This window comes from Alosa sapidissima, chromosome 18 (assembly GCF_018492685.1).
Source record: "Alosa sapidissima isolate fAloSap1 chromosome 18, fAloSap1.pri, whole genome shotgun sequence".
NCBI classification, from domain to species: domain Eukaryota; kingdom Metazoa; phylum Chordata; class Actinopteri; order Clupeiformes; family Clupeidae; genus Alosa; species Alosa sapidissima.
The window spans coordinates 23,267,097-23,287,948 of NC_055974.1; the positions used below are offsets into that span (position 1 = coordinate 23,267,097).

At 43.1% G+C, this 20,852-nt stretch overlaps 1 protein-coding gene across 1 annotated transcript; it reads left to right on the forward strand.

Moving 5' to 3' along the window:
* The first annotated feature begins 503 nt into the window (after positions 1-503).
* zgc:92429 (uncharacterized protein LOC445063 homolog) lies at positions 504-17,655 on the forward strand. Its single transcript, XM_042069753.1, has 11 exons — positions 504-1,001; positions 2,646-2,695; positions 4,004-4,060; positions 4,390-4,544; positions 5,796-5,899; positions 6,642-6,694; positions 10,312-10,382; positions 12,119-12,221; positions 13,408-13,527; positions 15,442-15,504; positions 17,313-17,655. The coding sequence occupies exons 1-11, from the start codon at positions 938-940 to the stop codon at positions 17,634-17,636; spliced, it is 1,164 nt and encodes a 387-aa protein (XP_041925687.1). The 5' UTR covers positions 504-937; the 3' UTR covers positions 17,637-17,655.
* Positions 17,656-20,852: the final 3,197 nt, after the last annotated feature.

Consider the following 20,852-nt stretch of genomic DNA (forward strand, 5'->3'; position numbering starts at 1 on the left):
TTTTTTGTGTTTAACTAGGTGGCGCTATACATGAAATGAGTGGAAAAAAAAAAGAAAAAAAAATCTGACTAAACCTATATGACCGCCGCTTCACTGCGCGGCGGTCATAATAATAAACAATTGCACTACTCTAAATACTACTCTATATATATTACACACAGCATATTTTGCTTTGCTCTCTTAGAGTTTACCATAGGGACTGTGCCTAAAAATCCTTGGTGGCTGACATCCATATAATAATAATAAACAATTGCAGTACTCTATATATATATATATATATTATATACAGCATATTTTGCTTTGCTCTCTTAAAGTTTACCATAGGGACTGTGCCCCCCCCCCCCCCCACAAAAAAAACACACCCGTCCCAGCAGTAAGGCAATCTGGTGCAGGACTATGTCAGAGCCGCCAGATAAACCCCGACAGCTGCACCCCTTGAGCAAAGCTAAGAGGAGCATGTGCTATTAATAGCCTTCATTCAGCACAGCTCCAGGCAGTGCCTCCACCACCTTCTCTGTCTCTCTCCCTCTCTCTCTCTCTCTGTCCTATGCTGTCTCTATCTCTCTCTGTTCCTGCTGAGCTCTCTCAGTTCAGTCCCCCCTCCCTGTTATCTGTCTATCTCTCTCTCTCTCTCTCTGTCCCTCTCCCTTTCTCGCTGTTTCCAGACCATCCAGCAAGACTAATAGGTCCTTCTAGAGCTCACCTCCTCTCTCCCGTAGTCACACAGAAAGTTCTGGAAAACGGCCGGAAGGCGGTGCCTGCTCACCCACCCCAAGCCGAGGGCCCCCAAATCCGGCTTCGCTGAGGAGCAGAGGCCAGTTGTCGGGACTACTGAACTGACCAAGCGGGCGGAGAGCCACTGGAGTAACCAGACACACACACACAGACAGACAGACACACTCACTGAGAGAGAGGTTAACCTTCAGCTGAGGCAGACATGGCTTTGTTGTGCTACAACAAAGGTTGTGGTGAGAAGTTTGACAACGACAAGAATGCAGATGGTAAGAGTCAACCCACAAGGCCATTATTTGCTGTGCAGTGATGTTCAAACGTTTGGGGCCACAGATTTCCTTGTTTTCCATGGGAACATGCATGCAGTGAGTTTGAGGTACAATTATTTCAATTCAAAATAATAATTTCTAACCTCAATGGCTACACGTATATTTTCTTATATACGTGTAGCCATTGAGGTTAGAAATTATTATTTTGAATTGAAATAATTGTACCTCAAACATTTGTCAAATAATTCTCCATGTGCTTTTCCTTTGAAAATGACCCTATGTGACCCTACACTTTTGAACACTGGTATGCCTTAGTTCTCATGTCTTTGCCTTTGTTATCTTTTATGACAAACAAGTTTTTGATTAGCATACACTTTGCTAGCCAGAGGCTGGTGGACCACTGTCGGCCGATTCGGGGCAGATCTGGTGGTCCATTGGTGTTTTGTTCATCGGTTTACCGACAGTCCACTGGTGGGTTGTCAACAAACGCCCCACTGTTTTGACAATTGTGGTCGAAACACATTTTTTATTTAATCAGTTATATTTCTTCCTTCATTTGAATAACATTTTATGTTTTTTTTTATATATTCACAAGTTGAATTATAGGCGATGGTAGTCACACAGCAGACCAGAAGTGGCAAGCCACTGGTGGTCCGATATCTATTCGATTTATCGATTTAGCTCTCTGGCTAAGGCTTTCTCTGTACCAAGTTGATCTTTCTTTCACTGAAATCCAGCGCCCATAATGTGTACCCTGTGACAATGCAAATTACTTACAGACAAGTCTTTTTATACTGTAGAGCTTTTTTTCCGCTCCTGTTTAAAGCCATCATGACTTAGCAAAACTTAACAACAGACGATAGCAAACAGGTGGCCTCCACAGCTGGTGTCCCAAGGTCTCTGTGAAAGAAGCAACTGCATGGTCTCAACATGGGGAATCTCATTCATTCACATTGGACATGTGTCTCATGAGTCTTGAACAAGACTTTAAATGATGGCCGACTAGCACCACAAACTGTAGTCGATAATACTTTTAAGAAAGGCACTCAGTGGTTCGCCGTACGGCAATAGTTTGTAGAGCACAGTTGGTCGATAACATGGAGACACTGATAAATGTGTTGAGTTGGAATGTTTTACCTTCGGGCAGTCTGAAAATAGGTCATCAGAAAAGCAACAGCCATAACTTAATGTGCCTGCTTCCACACATCAAGGCCAGATTTGTTGTGATAAGATTTTATACAAAAGCTTGGCCACGTGCTACATACACTCTTCAATAGGTGTTTAAAAGAGAGTCACTTTCCTGACAGCTGGTTGTAACTTCCTTATATGGTGCCACCCCCAACTCCCCCCACACATCGTGCCAATCCCCTCCCCTCACTACCCTTAAGGGGTGAGTGGGAAAGGGCTTTAAATGATGAAGTCGTGACAAGTGAGACAATGCAAAGATGCACTGCACATGGCTATGCATGTGTTTGTATTCTATTGTCCAACTGCCTCTCTTTCTCTCTCTCTCTCTCTCTCTCTCTCTCTCTCTCTCTCTCTCTCTCTCTCTCTCTCTCTCTCTCTCTCTCTCTCTCTCTCCCCCCATTTTACAAATAAAATTGACTTGACTTGACTTGACTCTCTCTCTTTCATCATCATCAGATGCCTGTCTCTTTCACCCTGGAGTGCCCATCTTCCACGATGCACTAAAGGTGAGCAGGAAGTTACAAAATCCTGAGGAGGGGGAAAAAATCAGTTTCTGCATCCTGGAGACTCACACTGTGAACGAACACTGTGAGATTTCAGCATTGATCCTGAAGCAGCTGTGAGCTAGATAGATGCATTCAGATTGCAGCGACTCTATTTTAATCTTGCCTCTGCCTGTTCCTTGTGATAGGCTATGTACCCATTGCCGAGGTGCTTTAGTACAGTCTAGTGAGGTACAGGAACCAGTGAGAGTGAACCAGCAACTTCCTTTGTGGAGTGCAGTGCAACCACCTTTTCCTCAAACTATGTCATTCTGAGCAGCAGAGAAATGTGGCGAAATCATGCCAGCTGAGGCGGACTGCTCAGGGATGCACGATGGAGACCAGCCCAAGTGGTTTCTAATGATAGGGGTTCTGTAATGACATAGTAGACAGGCCACTAATACATGTCTGGCTGCCTTTTAGAGATCTGCCCAGCCTACCATAGACAGGATGGGGCATTTTTCATTGGTGGATAACACAATATAATACAGAAATACACAATTACATCTATAAATATAGAATATCCTGCTTGCCCGTCACAACATAGTTACAGCAACATTTTGAGTTGCCCAGAAACACTGTTGCTTGTGTTGCAAGGCAGACTATGGGACTTTGGCATGAACAAAAGAAAGATCTGCAGAGTTTGTTGATTCTGCAGTTCCACTAGTCACGATAGACGGTAGCCATAGTAGCTGGACATCCTGTCGTTAATAGACAAGTGATTCTATGGAAACAGGTGTGGCCCTCAAATAAATAGACACATTATCCACCTGTGACCGTGGTAATGAACTTCCACAATGCTACATTAATTACTGCTTCCTTGATTTCAGAAAGATCCCTATGAACTTCACCTCCTATGAACCTACTCAAGGTGAAAGCACTACATATCTGCTTACGGAGGAGAGCGTCCCCCAGTTATATAGGCATAGAAATGAGCAAAAATTGCTTGTTGTTGCTGACTTTTCCGAATGGATGATTGCACTGTTTACAGTGGAGAGCGAGTCTTTCTTTCACTCAGCTGTCAGCAACTCTTGCTTTGTGTGTGTTTTTGAAATGATTAATGTTGGTGGGAAGAAATTTGTTGATACAAGCAATCTCATTTTGTTGCACCATAGCACCAAAGGATGTGATGTATGCCCCTCCACTAAAGACAAAGGGATATTTTACTTTTAAATTGATTGAAAGAAAGCGTCCATTGTTGGCCTTGCGCACTAGGGGGCAATGAAATGTAGTGTTCATCGATTTAGAGTGTGATATATTCCGTATCTGTAGGGGTGGTCTTGCTGCAAGAAGAGGACAACAGACTTCTCTGAATTCCTGTCTATTAAGGTGAGTTAACCTAAACTCTTCCTTCCTTCCCCTCTCATTTTCTCTCTCTCTCATTCTCTCTCTCTCTCTCTCTTTCACACACACAGAAAGACATCATTCACTTTATCATTCACTCAATATGCATAGTTGGACACTACTGTTACTCAATCCTTAAACAGAGATGAAAAATATAACTGCACCAATGAGAAAGATTGCTTAAAACCAGTAACACTGTTCAGCACATATTGCAATACAACACCATGTACAGTAGTGGAGGCTGTTCAGAGATTCCTGGCTGCACAGTGAGTCTGATTGGTCAGGCCTAACCCAGTGTTCCGTCTGGTCTCCAGGGATGCACCCGCGGGCGCCATAGTAACGAGAAGCCCCAAGAGCCTCTGAAGCCGGACTTGGTGTCAGAGAAGGGTGATCAGAAACAGAAGAATGGCACAGAGATCATCTACCAAGGGCCCAAGTCTGCCGAGGCGATGCAGAAAGAGAGACCCAGGTGAACAGCACACACGTACACACACACACACACACACTCTTAAATAAACATAGATATACGGACACAGAACAAAAACACGCACATTCACACACACACAAACAGAAATATAATATATAAACATTAATAAAGAGATATGCCCATGCACAATGCATTAATGCGTTCTCACACACATGTACAGGCACTAATCAGGTTTGTTTCCCTCCTCATTTGGACACTGGTTCTCCCAGCACACCTCCAAGAGAGTGCTAATTCACACAGACAAGCACACTCGTCACACGCACATTTCTATCAGTTTTTGTGCTGTACAAATGAAAGTGAGCTTGCCTATCATGCCACGCCACGAGTAGTCTCAGTGATGGTGGTCATATCTTTTTCCATATACGAGGCCAACACAGGCAGACTACATCTCTATGATAGAACTAGTTACATGAACAACTGTGTGCCTTTCTCTTCACATATCTCCTCAATAAGACACACTATGTCTTCATCTATGGCATCAATAGTACATACTGTGTCCTCACATATCTCCTCAGTAGGACACACTGTATACATCTTCATCTATGGCATCAATAGTACATACTATGTCCTTACTTTATGTCCTTACATATCTCCTCAGTAGGACATGTCATGTTCACATATCTCCATAGTAGGACATGTCTTCTTCACATATCTCCTCAGTAGGACACGTCTTCTTCACATATCTCCATAGTAGGACATGTCTTCTTCACATATCTCCTTAGTAGGACACACTGTGCGTCTTCATCCATGGCATGAATAGAGTACATACTGTGTCCTCACTGTATCCTCACTGCATGTCAACGGCATGTCCCCAAATATGTCTTGTGTTCGACACTCTTGTGGTCTTAGTCCATTTGAGACTGGAGCTGGTCTAGTCTGGCCTCAGAGATGGAAACACAAAGGCTTTACCCCATAATGGAAATGTGCCCATAGATACAGTATCTCCTAAGTAGGACACACTTGATACACTCTCATATGTCCTCAGTAGGACACGATACACTCTCACATGTCGTCAGAAGGACACACTTGATACACTCTCATATGTCCTCAGTAGGACACACTTCTTGATACACTCTCATATGTCCTCAGAAGGACACACTTGATACACTCTCATATGTCCTCAGTAGGACACTTCTTGATACACTCTCATATGTCCTCAGTAGGACACACTTGATACACTCTCATATGTCCTCGGCAGGACACACTGTAACACTGCTGTATTTGTGTGTGCAGTTCAGATGAGCCCAAGTCTAAGTTGGCGGTGAAGGTGGCTCCTTCTCTGACTCAGCTCCTGGAGAAGATGGAGATTACCCAGAAGGAAGAGGCCAAAAAACAAGGTGTGTGTGTGTGTGTGTGTGTGTGTGTGTGTGTGTGTGTTTTGTGCCCTGTGCCATGTGTGCGTGTGTGCAAGCTCTGATACCACATTTCCACATTTCAGTTTTTGGTCCAGGTGGGTTTCAATGTTAATAATACCATCATGACCTTATAAGTACCTTTGTCTGTCTTGTACAGTAAGCAGTTACCTCAGCACTTCTACATAGGAAATCATCTGCTAAAAAGAATATCATTAGGAATTGAAGGTCACGGAACCTGCAGACTAAACATTTGCAAGCCTCTAAACAGATTAATGTTGATCTTCACAGATAACTAAAAACTCATGACCATCTATCAAATGATTTGTTTATTTGAGAAAATTCAGATTCCAACCCACTTGTCTCACACAATGGAACATAGACAAAGTATTACCACACTAGAACATAGACACAAAGGATTACCTCCAATTGGCTACCCTCTCCCACTGAGCTCAACAAAGGCGCCCATTTAGTTACAAAAATAAAATGTTAGGCGCCTGTGTGTGTGTGTGTGTGTGTGTGTGTGTGTGTGACTCACTCTATAGGGTTCCTCTTTGCAGCTGTCCTTCTTGTCAGTTTTTGATTCATTCATGTGCTAATTGCCATGCACCTCCTGGGGATAATAACAGCATCTTGATCAGCCCTGAAACCTGAATACTCCATATTGTTTTGTTTCCTCTCTTGTCCACTTATCTGCTGCGTCTCTCTTCTCTTTCTCTCCCTGCAGAGTCGCAAGGTGTGATGTACGGCACCAAGTGCAAGAATTCTGGGTGCAAAATGGTATGTGTTAACACGCTCATGGAGTGTGTCTGTCTGTGTGTGTGTGTGTGTGTGTGTGTGTTTGAGCGCGAGCAAGAAACGTGAACATTTTGTCTAGGTGGATTCATACACTGCAGTATCCTATTCTTTTCTGTCCATTTGAAAGCCCCTCTTTCAAAGATCGACTTTGATATGGCAAGCATGCACTGGCAGAGAAACATACATCTTTATAATTATGTAAACATTACTGCTTAATGCCTATAGTTTAGGGTCCACTCTTCACTAGTGTCTGCCTTTAAAGATAAACCTCATTTCCTGTTCCAAAACTGAAACACATTTATTGTGTCAAAACAATAGCCAACCCCACCCCGACCCCTCACTTTGCCACTTCTCCTGCTACATGCACACACACACACACACACACACACACACATACACATTAGCTTTCATTCTGACACACACATGCCTTCATTCTGATAGTATGTGTGTGTGTGTGTAGTGTGTGTGTGTGTGTGTGTGTGTGTGTGTGTGTGTGTGTGTGTGTGTGTGTCTGTTTGAAGATGCTCTGCAGTAAACTCTGGAGGGTTTCTCTGCACCAGATAAGCATCTCTCCCAGCACCTTTCTTGCCACAGACAACACTACAGCACTAAAAACAAAGCAGAGTCCGTGGCAGCTCATTGCTTCAGAGAAACACCTACAGTAAAGTAGCACAATCTGTCCTCCCAAATCCTCAAGCTCAGAGTCAAAAGAAGAGATTTCCTCACGGTTGTCATGGATTTATGCAAGGTTGTTAGGGAAAAGGCAGGCATGGTTGTGTCTAGAACAGATTGAGGCGTCAGCCGACTTTGATGATCTGTTGAATATGATAGAACCACCGCTGCCATTGGCCTGGTGCTCAGAAGAGCAATTTTTATGTGTGTGCCTTCTGCGCATTGTCATAAAACACAAACAGCAGCTGCCTGTGTTTGAGGCAAGAGACTGAATCTAAAACACCAGTGGAATGTCAAAATGGATTCTCTGTATTTTCTTATGCCCCCTCGTGGCGAGATAGAGCAACTGCACCTTTTTTCCCCTCACAAGAAGCCCCCAAGCTTGCGATTGACTGTGAGGAGGATGCACTAGGCCATGGATTTGTCGAGGCAACGCCTAGCAGACTAACATGGAGGTCACAGGTTCACATTCCCTGGTTTTTAATTTCTGTATTGCAAAGCCCCCCCCCCCCCCCCCCACACACACACACACACCCACACCCCCATAATCTCCTCAGCAGTCTGCTGGGTCCCATCCACTCACCACTGAGTAGCTCACGTTCACACCTCAATAATGGAGGCCAAGCCAGAGACAATTACCCTGCAGCTTAACTGCAGCCCCATGTTCAATGACACCGCCGCAGAGCATTACACACACACACACACACACACACACACACACACACACACACACACACACACACACACACACACACACACACACACACACACGGCATCAGTCTCCTACTCAGCACAGGGAGGATCAGAGGCCTGCAGAGGACACAGGGTCTAAGGGATAATGGGAGTCATGGGGTGGTGGTAGCGTAGTGGCTAAGGAGCTGGGCTAGCATGCACTAAAAAAGGAACGTTGTTTTGCTCTGCCCTTGAGCTAGACGCTTAACCCCAAGTCACTCTGGGGAGACTGGCCCATGCAATAATTGACATATGTAAGTTGCTTTGGACATGTAAGTTGCCTTGGCCCTGAAATAAGCCACAGTTTCATTTTATTATTTATTTATTCAGGTGACAATTTAATCCAAAACAATTTACAGACACCAATTCCAGGGACAGTTCCCCTGAAGCAACCAAGGGTTAAGTGCCTTTCTCAGGTGCACCAGCACCACGATGTAGCCCGGAAATCGAACCCACAACTTACTGGCTACTGCAGGCTTGCCTCGTTCCTTTGCCTGGACGCTCTTTGTAATTTTAGTTGACCCTTCCTTCGGCTGCAGCGTAAAGTAGATATCCATGAGCCTGTGCTACCTGAATTAAAGTGAGACTCAGGGTCATGTTTTAAGGCAAGGTCTGAGCATGGATTAAGATATGATTGACACCTCTATTCATCTGTGGACTTCTCATCGTGCAGATCAAGATTGTCTGCATTTTTGAAGTTGATTTTCTCGTATCGAAGGTTTTTTTTTGTTTTGTTTCCATAGTATTCTATTGTGATGCCTGGTGCGCCTCACTTCTGTGATGTAATGTCAAAGCGTGAGGTGCGAGGCGTCAGTTTTTGCATCACCGCATGACAATTGGTCGGCTTGGGTTTGGGAATCGTTGATGCGAGTCATTTTGAATAAAAGCCTAGAGAAGTATCAGTCAACTTCACCTTTACTGTCCTCATTGGAGAGTTTCAGCCATTACAGATTCTGACCACATGGGGGATCAGACACAGGAGTTAGGAAAGCTGTGAGGAAGAGTATCAAGAGGGAGTTAAGTCAGAGGCCTTTTAGGCAAGTCCTTCCACTCGGCGGCCATATTGCAACACATTTTGGGCACTTATCGGGGATCAGGCAGAACTGCATGTGTGCAAGGCTTCACGACACCAACCTCGCTCCAGCGGCGAGATCACAACACTTGATTGGTACAATATATTCACAACACATCACATGATTGGAGCGATGTATTCACATGTCGTCTTTTGGCCACGGAAGGGGCGGGATATGTGTAGACAACTGCCATATTGGTGCTACGAACTAACTGGTGCTTCTCTATGGAGGATTTTTTGAGTGCTGTGTCTCCTCATTAGAAAGTCACACACACATACTTTCAACCACACACATACAAACGCAGTAATACAAACACACACATGCACACACACGCACACACAATATACACAAACACACAAAACATGCACATACACACAACCACATACACACAAACACACACATGCACACACACAAGATACACAAACACACAAAACACACTCAAAAGACAGACACACACTTGAAATCTTCTGCGCCTCGGCCAGTGTATGGAAAAGCTACACGCCAGAGAGACCCCAAGACCGTCAGGCAGAAATCACTTTAGTCACGGCACTGAATATAGACCTGGGCTGGCTAATCTACAGAGTGTGTGTGTGTGTGTGTGTGTGTGTGTGTGTGTGTGTGTGTGTGTGTGTGTGTGTGTGTGTGTGCGCGTGCCTGTCCGTCAGTCTTTCTGTTCTGACATCCTTCTCTGTTCAACTCCTTTGTGTGTGTGTGTGTGTGTGTGTGTTATACCTGACTGTGTCTGTCTGTGTATTAGTATTTCTACGATTTTATGAGTCTACATATGTTCTATGTTTACATTTATCTCTCTCTCTCAACTGTGTGTGTTTGTGTGTGTGTGTGTGTGTGTGTGTGTGTGTGTGCGTGCGTGCGTGCGTGCGTGCGTGCGTGTGTGTCTGTCAGTCTCAGATTTTCTGTTCTGACGTCCTTCTCTGTTCAACTCCTTTGTGTGTGTGTGTGTGTGTGTGTGTGTGTGTGTTATACCTGACTGTGTCTGTCTGTGTATTAGTATTTCTACAATTTTATGAGTCTACATATGTTCTATGTTTACATTTATCTCTCTCTCTCAACTGTGTGTGTGTGTGTGTGTGTGTGTGTGTGTGTGTGTGTGTGTGTGTTCAGTCTTACGAGGGCCCAGAGACAAACGCAGAGGGGTGCACACACCATCCTGGAGGCCCAGTGTTCCATGAAGGGTAAGACTCTCCTCAGCCTCCCACTCAACATTCAAACCATCATCACACCACCAAGATATGCACCACGCACGCACGCACGCACACACACACACACACACACACACACACACACACACACATACACACACACACACACACACACACACACACTCTGGATTGGAAAACTCATATGCTGATTGCAAGCAGGTCTAATGGAGCAGCCATATCGTCAACACCTGACTAACAATCGGTCGGCTGGGTTTATCGCGAGTCCACCGCTACGAGTTGCAGTGGCTTTGGATAATACAAAAAACATACCATAACATTCTGAGATATCTTCTGCACATGTCCACGGGTACACGGTATACGTGTTTCATATCTATGCCGTGGCACTGCTGCACTGCAGAAAGTCAGAGCTTTTATTGGCACAGGGTTTATTGCAATTGTTTGAAAACAGCACAATAGCGCTACATGTAAAATTTCCGCTTTCACTCAGCAATCAGGGCCACTTCATTATGTGGGCACCTCAATGCAATCAGAGCATTCTTCAGCTCTCTAGCAATTAGACTTGACTGTGTGTGTGTGTGTGTGTGTGTGTGTGTGTGTGTGTGTGTGTGTGTGTGTGTGTGTCTGTGTGTGTGCATGCACAGAGCTTGCCATCCAGGCTTCCTTAATTGTATTTCGGACTAATTTAACCGCAGGCTAAAATTACCTGTAGTAGCTCTGTCACAGATTGTCCCAGTCTCCATGGTACACACACACACACACACACACACACACACACACACACACACACACACACACACATCCTCACATCCTCCAGAGGGGGAAACGGATCTGTTTAACAGTGTTCAGCTCATCGTTAAAGCCGTACCCCCACCCCCCATTCTCTCCACCACCTTCACCGTCTAAATGAGTTTATGTCTGCTAGGTGCGTTTCTCGGCTCTTGACTGTGCCGTGGTAATGGACTTGCTGGAAGGGACACGGATGGTTTTGGAATGGAGCCTGGAGCCTTGGGAGCTTGAGTGTGAGGCTGACAGTGTCGTTACTCCAGCAACACTCTGTTTGAGTAGTCCGGTGTCGTTACTCCAGCAACACTCTGTTTGAGTAGTCTGGTGTCGTTACTCCAGCAACACTCTGTTTGAGTAGTCTGGTGTCGTTACTCCAGCAACACTCTGTTTGAGTAGTCTGGTGTCGTTACTCCAGCAACACTCTGTTGTCTATTGGAGATACTCTAGGGGCTCTGGAAAACAGTAAATCTCTAATGAAACACTTGGCACCGCAGACATAGGTCGGAACTACCCTGTAACTCACTTACACTCACTCCAACTATGGAAAACACATCTGAAGTTTATGGTTTATGTCTGTTTCTGTGTTGTCATTTTTCTCTGTGCAAAACAATCCACTGTTTTTCTGCATGCATTTATTTAAGTATAATAGGCAGAAAGTATAAGTTCACTCTTAAAATGAATGTGTTGAAAACAACACAACTTGTGTTGTTTTTAACACATCTCTGCGTCCAGATATAGGGACAACACAGTTTCTGTTGTTTTCTATTTTCATTTGTTACACAATATGTGTTGAAAATAAACTCAAATAAATTCAACTTGCGGTGAAAACAACACAACTTGCATTGTTTTTTAACACATCTCTGTGTCCAGATAGGGACAACACATTCGTTGTTAGTACAAAGTTTTGTGTGTATGCGCATTTGATTCGTGTTCCTGAATTCACGTTCATGAATTGGCCGATACAGATACAAATACTGGAGCTGTTGCTGCATAAAGACCATCGACTTCAACGCCTTCCTGGATCAGAAGGGCTGTACAATAGGCAAGCACAGCTGGGTCCCCAAACAGGTACGAAATTCCCAGAATTTCAGCATGCGAATGTTTATGTTTCTGCTTTGTTTCTCATGATTGTTGACACATATTGCATTTTGATTCTCTGGCTGCTTTGTAAAACCCCTTAAGGGGCTATCACATTGTACACGGTTTGCGCTGTGCTCGCCGCTAGGTTGCTCTTGGTTGTGGTAATGTCCCAAAGATTTTTGTTGTGCTTGCCGCCGGGCTCAGTGCAAAATACCAATGACTAACCTGACTGAACTTTGACCGCGGCACTCGCAAGAGCGGCAAAGCGGCAAAATGCCGCTTGTGTTGCGTTTTGCTCAGCGCAGTGGCAGGCCAGTCCTTGCGCCTAAGCCATTGACAATAATGCATTTCATAGTGCCCTTTAGGAACGATGCTTGTTTATGTAGTTGAAAGGGTCTATATACCATATAGAAAGGAAAGTATATAAGTATAAGTATATATACTCTTTTGATCCCGTGAGGGAAATTTGGTCTCTGCATGTATCCCAATCCGTGAATTAGTGAAACACACACAGCACACAGTGTACACACAGCTGTGCCTACTGGTCGGGGTTCGAACCGGCAACCCTCTGGTAGGCCACGGCTAGTAGGCCACGGCTACCCGGAACGAGACATTCTGAATGCACTGATTGAATTTACTCATCGTAACTTCCCGTCTCTGTCTCTCCCACCCCTTCATCTGAGTGCTGATTTTAAATGAATATCAAAACTATTAATATAAACTGCTAGCTACTACATCACTGCTATGTAGCAGTACGTTTGCTGCTGTTCATCTGGGCAGTTTTACCTGTATAACCTCACAAAATTGAAGAGGCCACCACACAGTGGCATTTCACTGAAAGTGGACAGCAAGAGCTGGAGTTCTAAAGAGCCTTCCGTACATTAAGTCAGGGATCACATTGGTCAGCGGCAAGCGGCAGCGCTAAGCGTAACGCAACGCTTGGACCATAATAAGTTCTATCTCGTTCGTATGGTAACACAAACGGTTTTGCCTTAACTGACAATGGAATACGCTCGCGTTGCGCTTTGAAAGTTGAACCAAGTTCAACGCTCAGCTTGTTCACCCCAGCGCTGCCACCATTCCACTGCAGAACCATAGAGAACAACAGGAAACCTGCCGCTTGCCGCATAGTCAGTGTGATCCCCGCCTAACCAGAGTCTTCCTCCCTTCATAGGACAAGAAGAAGGTGGCGTGCCGCCATGATTGGCATCAGACTGGCGCACAGGTGGTGGTTACCGTCTACGCCAAGAACTCCAACCCCCAGCATTCATACGTGGAGGCCAATGGCACTGTGGTGAGTGGCCAATGCCCCAGGCAGGAAGTGACATAAGGCTAAACAGGAAATTGCCCCTGCACCTTTGTCTGTGTGCTGCTTTTAGTCTCTTATGAGGTTTCAGACTGACGTCAGCATCATCAGCTGAGAGGGTTTACTCTTTTACAGGTCATCAAAAAATCTGCTGAATTTAGTGCTAAGGGGTCACCCAATTTGTTTAGAACATATTGTAGCGATTGCTGACACATGTTGTCATGTCAATGCTTTATTAGCCAAAGAAGAGGAGGACACAGACACAGGCACAGATGCCATTATAAAGCACACACAATACACGAAGCGGTTAGCGGTTAACACACACACAATACACGAACAGGGTAGTAACATTTTCCCCGACCCGAGGATAACACAGGAGGGAGAACCAAGGAGGGCTACACGCAGAAGGAGTACAACACACATAAACCCTAAATAAGGCTAAAACACAAACACTTAACCAACACAAAGTCCCCCCCCCCCCGCACAGCATTCTGGGTATTGACAGCAGCCAGTCCAAAACACAGCAACGCTACAATATGAAAAGGGTCATGCTTCTTCCTGGACAACATTATATAGTGTAATATCAGCTGTTCTGGGTGCGCAACAACGTCAGAGATGCTGTCACAGTAAATCTGTTCCAGCCAGGGGAAAAGTTCCGGATGACGCAACAATCAACAATACTGTTCTAATCAGCTGCTACAATAAGCTGTTCTCCTCATTGTAAGTCAGCGTGGCATTGAAACAAGCTTGTAGCTGTTATTTTAAGGCAAAGGAGCTGCATTGTGTTGTTTAAGGCAATGCAGCTTCTTTAAATGCACCGTTGTTTCCACGTGTCAAATGTTTCCTCTTGATAGGAATTCTCGTGCTGTGAATGTCAAACACACCCAGCTGAAAAGCAACAGACTATTGTGAGGAGTGATGACTTCATCTAAACACACTGACATATCTTATGTGTAATTAGGTAATCAGGGCTTAAGTGAAATGATGCTACTTGGCTCGTCCAACTTGAGTCATGATTTCATTATTTAACTAGATCCATGCTATCTGATGTCCTGAGTGATCTCTTGTGTGCTGAAGTGTACATTTTCTTTCTTGTCGATAACACTATAAAACTGAGGAATACGAGATCTATTTCCAAGTGAATGTATTAGTGCAGTAAGACTGACATTGTTTACTATTCCTATAACCTTCTACATTACAAGATAAAATCAAATCAAATTATATTACACATACAAACCTACAATGGCTTATAACAGTATTATAAAGAGCTCTTTACTGTTGTGAATCTCAATGTGTACAGTACCACTGCATTATTTGCAGTGGGTTTTGCTGTGTGAATGCAGAGCTGCCATATAGATGTGGATGATACCAACAGCGCCCTCTAGCTGTGAATATGTATATGACATTGTGTTCAGTACTCTTAGCAGAGCCCTACTAATGCCATATCTCAGGTCCATGTCATTATCCCACTGTTGCTAATGGTTGATTGGGATTGAAAGTCCACCCTAGGTTTTTGGGTCTGAAATCTTTACTGAAAGAATTAAATGTATGTGTGTGTGTGTGTGTGTGTGTGTGTGTGTGTGTGTGTGTGTGTGTGTGTGAGATAGAGTTGCATAAAGAATGCTGAAAGGAATAGAGGGATGAGAGAAGGTAGAAAACCTGTCAGGATTGTGACTTTCTAAACATGTGATTTTAGACCTTAGTTGTCAACAGGAATGATGAACTGTAATTTCACATAAATTTGAATCACATTTTAAAGTGTCCACATTTTCTTCCCATTTCTCTCCCTTCCTGCCTCTCTCTCTCTCTCTCTCTCTCTCTCTCTGTCTTCCTTCCTCTCTCTCTTTCCATCCATACCTCTCTCTCCTATCTTGACTGTTTGTCATCTATTCTCTTCCCCAGTTAACTTGTCACATCCAGTTTGAGAACGATAAGATTTTCCACAAGGACTTCCACCTCTGGGGGGTGAGTGATTTGTCTCTCTTCTTCTCAGCGTTCCATCCATCCCTCCCTCCTGTGTCCCGCCGCCTCGTCTTCTTCCATTTTATATTCATCCCCTCGTTTTCACCGCCTCATGAAATTTTATTTATTGCACATCCACTTTCATTGCACTTCACCACCAATGGATCTGCGCACTTGGGCCCAATAATGAATCATTTCGGTAAATAAGATACAGCCCGTTTACATCATTCAATTTTCCGGGGGAAATGTAGCAGGATGCAATGGCCATTTTGCGCCATGACGATGAATCATTCGGTGCGATGCATGCGCCGCGTGGGGGGGGGAAACAGCTTAATAAATATGGCAAATAAAAACGACATTACTCTACCGGCAGCAGCCATTAAAGAGTGAGGAAGGAGCTTGTGGACATGCACTACCTGTCTGAGGTGGTTTGGGCGGGTGGAAGCGAAGGCTGTTCCCTCACCTGTTCTGTTAGAGACGGGACTTAGGCTACTGTAGATCAGCTGATCTGGCGTCCTGCGGGACCTCAGTAGACACTGAGTTGAGTGGTCAAACATGTAGACTATGGGGATATATGGATATAGATGATCTTTCTCTCTCATCAATATAAAAAGCAGGAACCTATACAAGTTACTGTATGTGGGTATATGAATTACCAAAGAGAGGCTTTATGTAACTTAATAGCCTATTACATGTAGCTACATGTCATCTGAACATTCTCCCTCTTGGTCTGTCTATTTATCTGTCTATCTATCTTTCTGTGTATCTGTATATCTATCTATATGTCTATCTTTCTGTCTAATTATCTGTCTATCTATCTTTCTGTGTATCTGTATATCAATCTATATGTCTATCTTTCTGTCTAGTTATCTGTCTATCTTTCTGTGTATCTGTATATATATCTATATGTCTATCCTTCTGTCTATTTATCTGTCCATCTATCTTTCTGTGTATCTGTATATATATCTATATGTCTATTTATCTATCTATCTTTCTGTGTATCTGTATATCTATCTATATGTCTTATCTATCTTTCTGTGTATCTGTATATCTATCTATATGTCTATCTTTCTGTCTAATTATCTGTCTATCTATCTTTCTGTGTATCTGTATATCAATCTATATGTCTATCTTTCTGTCTAGTTATCTGTCTATCTTTCTGTGTATCTGTATATCAATCTATATGTCTATCTTTCTGTCTATTTATCTGTCTATCTATCTTTCTGTGTATCTGTATATCTATCTATATGTCTATCTTTCTGTCTAGTTATCTGTCTATCTATCTTTCTGTGTATCTGTATATCTATCTATATGTCTATCTTTCTGTCTAGTTATCTGTCTATCTTTCTGTGTATCTGTATATATATCTATATGTCTATCCTTCTGTCTATTTATCTGTCCATCTATCTTTCTGTGTATCTGTATATATATCTATATGTCTATTTATCTATCTATCTTTCTGTGTATCTGTATATCTATCTATATGTCTTATCTATCTTTCTGTGTATCTGTATATCTATGTCTATCTTTCTGTCTAGTTATCTGTCTATCTTTCTGTGTATCTGTATATATATCTATATGTCTATCTTTCTGTCTATTTATCTGTCTATCTTTTTGTGTATCTATATCTATATGTCTATCTTTCTGTCTAACTATGTGTCTGTCTGTGCATCTGTTTATCAATCTATCTATCTGTCTGTCTCCCTGTCAGTTTGTCAGTATACCTATCCATCTATCTATCTATCTATCTATCTTTCTGTCTGTCCCTTCCTCCATCCATCTGACATGCTAATCTCTCTCTCTCTCTCCAGGTGGTGGATGTGGGGAGCAGTAATGTCAGCATGCTGCCGTCTAAGGTGGAGGTGACACTGCGTAAGGCCAATGCCGTGTCCTGGGGGAAGCTGGAGGACCCCAACTTCATACCAGAGCCCGAGCTCTTGGACACGGAGACGGAGAGCGAGCAGACGCGCCCCGACTGGGACATCGACGATGACGACATCAGTGAGTCGGACTGGGAAGATTCGGACTTGGAGGAAGAAATGAAGAAGACGATGGAAGAAGAGATGAAGAAGAAAATGGAGGAGGGCCCGCCCGAGCTGGAGGAGCTCAAAGACACGCCGGAGCTGAAGAAGTAAACAAACAAATACACACACACAAAAAAAAACAATCCTAAACCTCCAACGCTTTAGCAAATGTGTGTTCCATTTTAACTTGATGTTTTGTTAAAAAATGTCAAACACAAATCTGTACCAGGATTTGATCTGAGAGCATGACGCTGAGAATAAGTTCTTGTGTGCTTGTTGTCAAGAAATTTCTATCAGTCTTAACGGGACACTTTCACACTTACGACTGTAAAATAAAAAAATAAAAAAATATAGGATTTACTAAGGATTTATTCTTTTGTTTGCTATTTTTGTGTAATTTATGTGAATTAAAATGGACTGTTTTGATGAATGCTGCTGACTACAGATTTTTTGGAATTGATGATTTCTTAGTCATTCAGGTATACAACCAAACTACTACATTTACATATTTACAATGCTCTCACCAAGACAAATAGACAAGACGGCTCATGCTTTCTTTTCATAACTACTGTGATATTTTTTTTAATATTGCAATCTATCACAGCATTATTGATAGTTATTCAATTATTATTAGTTATTTATTACAAGTACAAGTCTACAAAGTGTAGATTAAAGGCTGTCCTCTTTGTCACTACAAATGTGTTAATGGAAATGTGTGTGTGTGTGTGTGTGGAGAGGAGACAGTGGAGAGGAGATCGATCTGCCAACATTTCATCACCATTTGAGGAAATGGGTTGTTTTGGTGTTTGGAATAAATAAATGAAACAGACACAGAAGTCAAACAGCAAAGGTTACATTTTAATTTTTCCCTTCAAGTCGAACAACAACAATCCTGGAGTATAGGTGACGGTGAAGGAGCCCTCGGCTCGGTGGTGTGGAGTGAGGGGGTTGAACCACACAGATGCAATATCGATCAACTGCTTCGATAATACTTGAAAACATGTAAAACATGAACAGTCAGTAATATTGCATTGAAAGAGTGGGGGTGAGCAGTTTTACTCCAGAAGAGAATACCTTTCATCATGGCTTTATACAAATACTAAAATACCCCAAACTGAAGCTAACACAAGGTGTAGTTGGAGTCCCTGTAGAGATGGATATCTGGGACCTGGGTTTTATTGACAAACACGGTTAAGTTAGCTTTGAGTAAAATGGAATTCTCATGAAAGAGCCTTCTGGCTTCATGCCTTTAGCAAAAAAAAAAAAAAAAAAAAACATAGAGCTCCTCTGTTAGATTGACCACTTTAGGGCTGTCCACACCAGGAACGCTAACTGTAAAGATAACCGTAACTATAACAATATGAGTGTCCACACTGACCAACGATAAGTAAAGTCTCTCCTGGTGTTGAATCGCTCTGAAAGTGATCCCCGACGATATCATTCTTGATGTTGTTATTGTTATAGTATATGTGTGGATGTTGTCATTCGTATTAGCTAGAGTGCTACTCTTTTGCCATTATAGTTATTGTTCTTGGTGTGAATTGTCCTTTATTCTGAGTTAACTTACAGTACCCATCAACACCCACTGCATCTATGAAATACTCTCTCGCACACACACGCTCTCTTAGTTACTGTGGACAATAAAACGTCTATGAAATGCACCCCAAAATGGATTGATTTCTCTCCTCTGAATAGACAGTAGAACATTCTGACTCATCTTAAAAGCAAACACAAGGGGTCTGTTAAAACAAAACATACCTGTTCATACCCTTTTTGTTAAGTGGGATACAATGGAATATATATCATTTACCCATGTCATTTCAGACCTGGACACAAACAAGCGCCAAGCTTTAGCAATAAATAGCTGTTGATGTACACAGATGTAAACTTGACAAGAAATTACAAAAAGGTATACAAATGACCATTTTCTCTGAATGTTTACACCAGTGGCTAACGTGTTAAAGCAGGAACATTTTCCTAGTAGTCATATTGTCACACACAGCATTCTCTATGAGCAAACAATCAGTCTGATTGGTTTAATTTCATTGTGGGAGATGAAGTTAGTTCTATAATGTAACTGACAGCATCCTCAACAACTGTATGTAGTTTTGACCCCACACATCATAGTATCATCTAACATCATTTCATCTGTAAAAAAAGACTAACTTCTGCATGATATGTCCTCGTGGAGTGATATTACTTTTTACTTTATTTATTTATTTTTTGCAGTAGAGTTTAGCCCTTGAATTTCAGATGCAAATGCCTATGATCTTATTAGATATTATATTGTATATATACACACAGATGTCATATCTATATCTCATCAGTAACAGTGTGGAAATAAGAGAACCCAAAACTAATATGTTTGCATGATTCACCTCTGATATTCTTCCATCTCCCTGATTGATGCTGCTGCCACTGCTATGATTGCTGCCAACTTCCATTACAGGAGACCCACATGGGAATATAGGACAATGACAGAAATATAGGTTTCCGATGAGCACGTTGTACCAAGACACTTTATGGAAATGAATACTTTGGGCAATGAAGTGGAGTAGTCGTAACTTGCATAATCTAACTTTGTCCCCAGAAATCAACCATGCTGGCCACACCAGCAACATCACCCCGGATAATAGTAGGTCACTCTGGTTCAGACAAAGCCTAGATTTGAAGTCAAGTCTTGGTTATAGCTGATCAAGTGGTAGCTGCCATGTTGTTTTAGTCTACCACGTTACCCCCCCCCCCCCCCTTCCACCCACCCTGCCCCCGCACCCCCAACGCCCACCAGTAGAATCTAAGACACAAAGGAAGTGACTGTTAAGTTTAGTTCTGTACTTACACCAATGAGGATAGATAGCACACACATTGTCTGGTAACATCTTCAAGATCATAATTTTTCAACACAAACGAGTGAAACAAACACGTAAGCTTCCAGCGCAGAGAACGACCAGCCACACAGAAATCTTTCTTCCACACATCTGTGCCCAGCAATAAACAACCCCCCAACCCCCCCCCCCCCCCCCCCCCCACACACACACACACACACACACACACTTCCCATCGTGGAGTGCTGCTCAACTTTGGCTTGTGCCCATCCAACATCGACCACGTTCTGCAACACACAGCCAGTCAGAAAGCATTCCACTAAGGTCCTCTAAAAATTCCTGACAAAATAGATTCTTCGTACCTCTACGCTCTAAACCAGTCTTTCCGTACAGGAAGTGGTTTGTGCCCGATTCGTAGCCGACTCGGCGCAGATTAGGGCCGTACCCCCATAACACAGTCCGCTCGCATTACAGGCAGTGACGCTTTCAGTAGTTAATAAAT

Bases quoted from the DNA above. Each gene is read 5' to 3' on its own strand.
- zgc:92429 (XM_042069753.1), top strand. From the start codon at position 938: ATGGCTTTGTTGTGCTACAACAAAGGTTGTGGTGAGAAGTTTGACAAC. The intron at 2,696-4,003 runs GTGAGCAGGAAG...CCGTATCTGTAG, and splicing joins TCTTCCACGATGCACTAAAG to GGGTGGTCTTGCTGCAAGAA. The intron at 4,061-4,389 runs GTGAGTTAACCT...TCTGGTCTCCAG, and splicing joins CTGAATTCCTGTCTATTAAG to GGATGCACCCGCGGGCGCCA.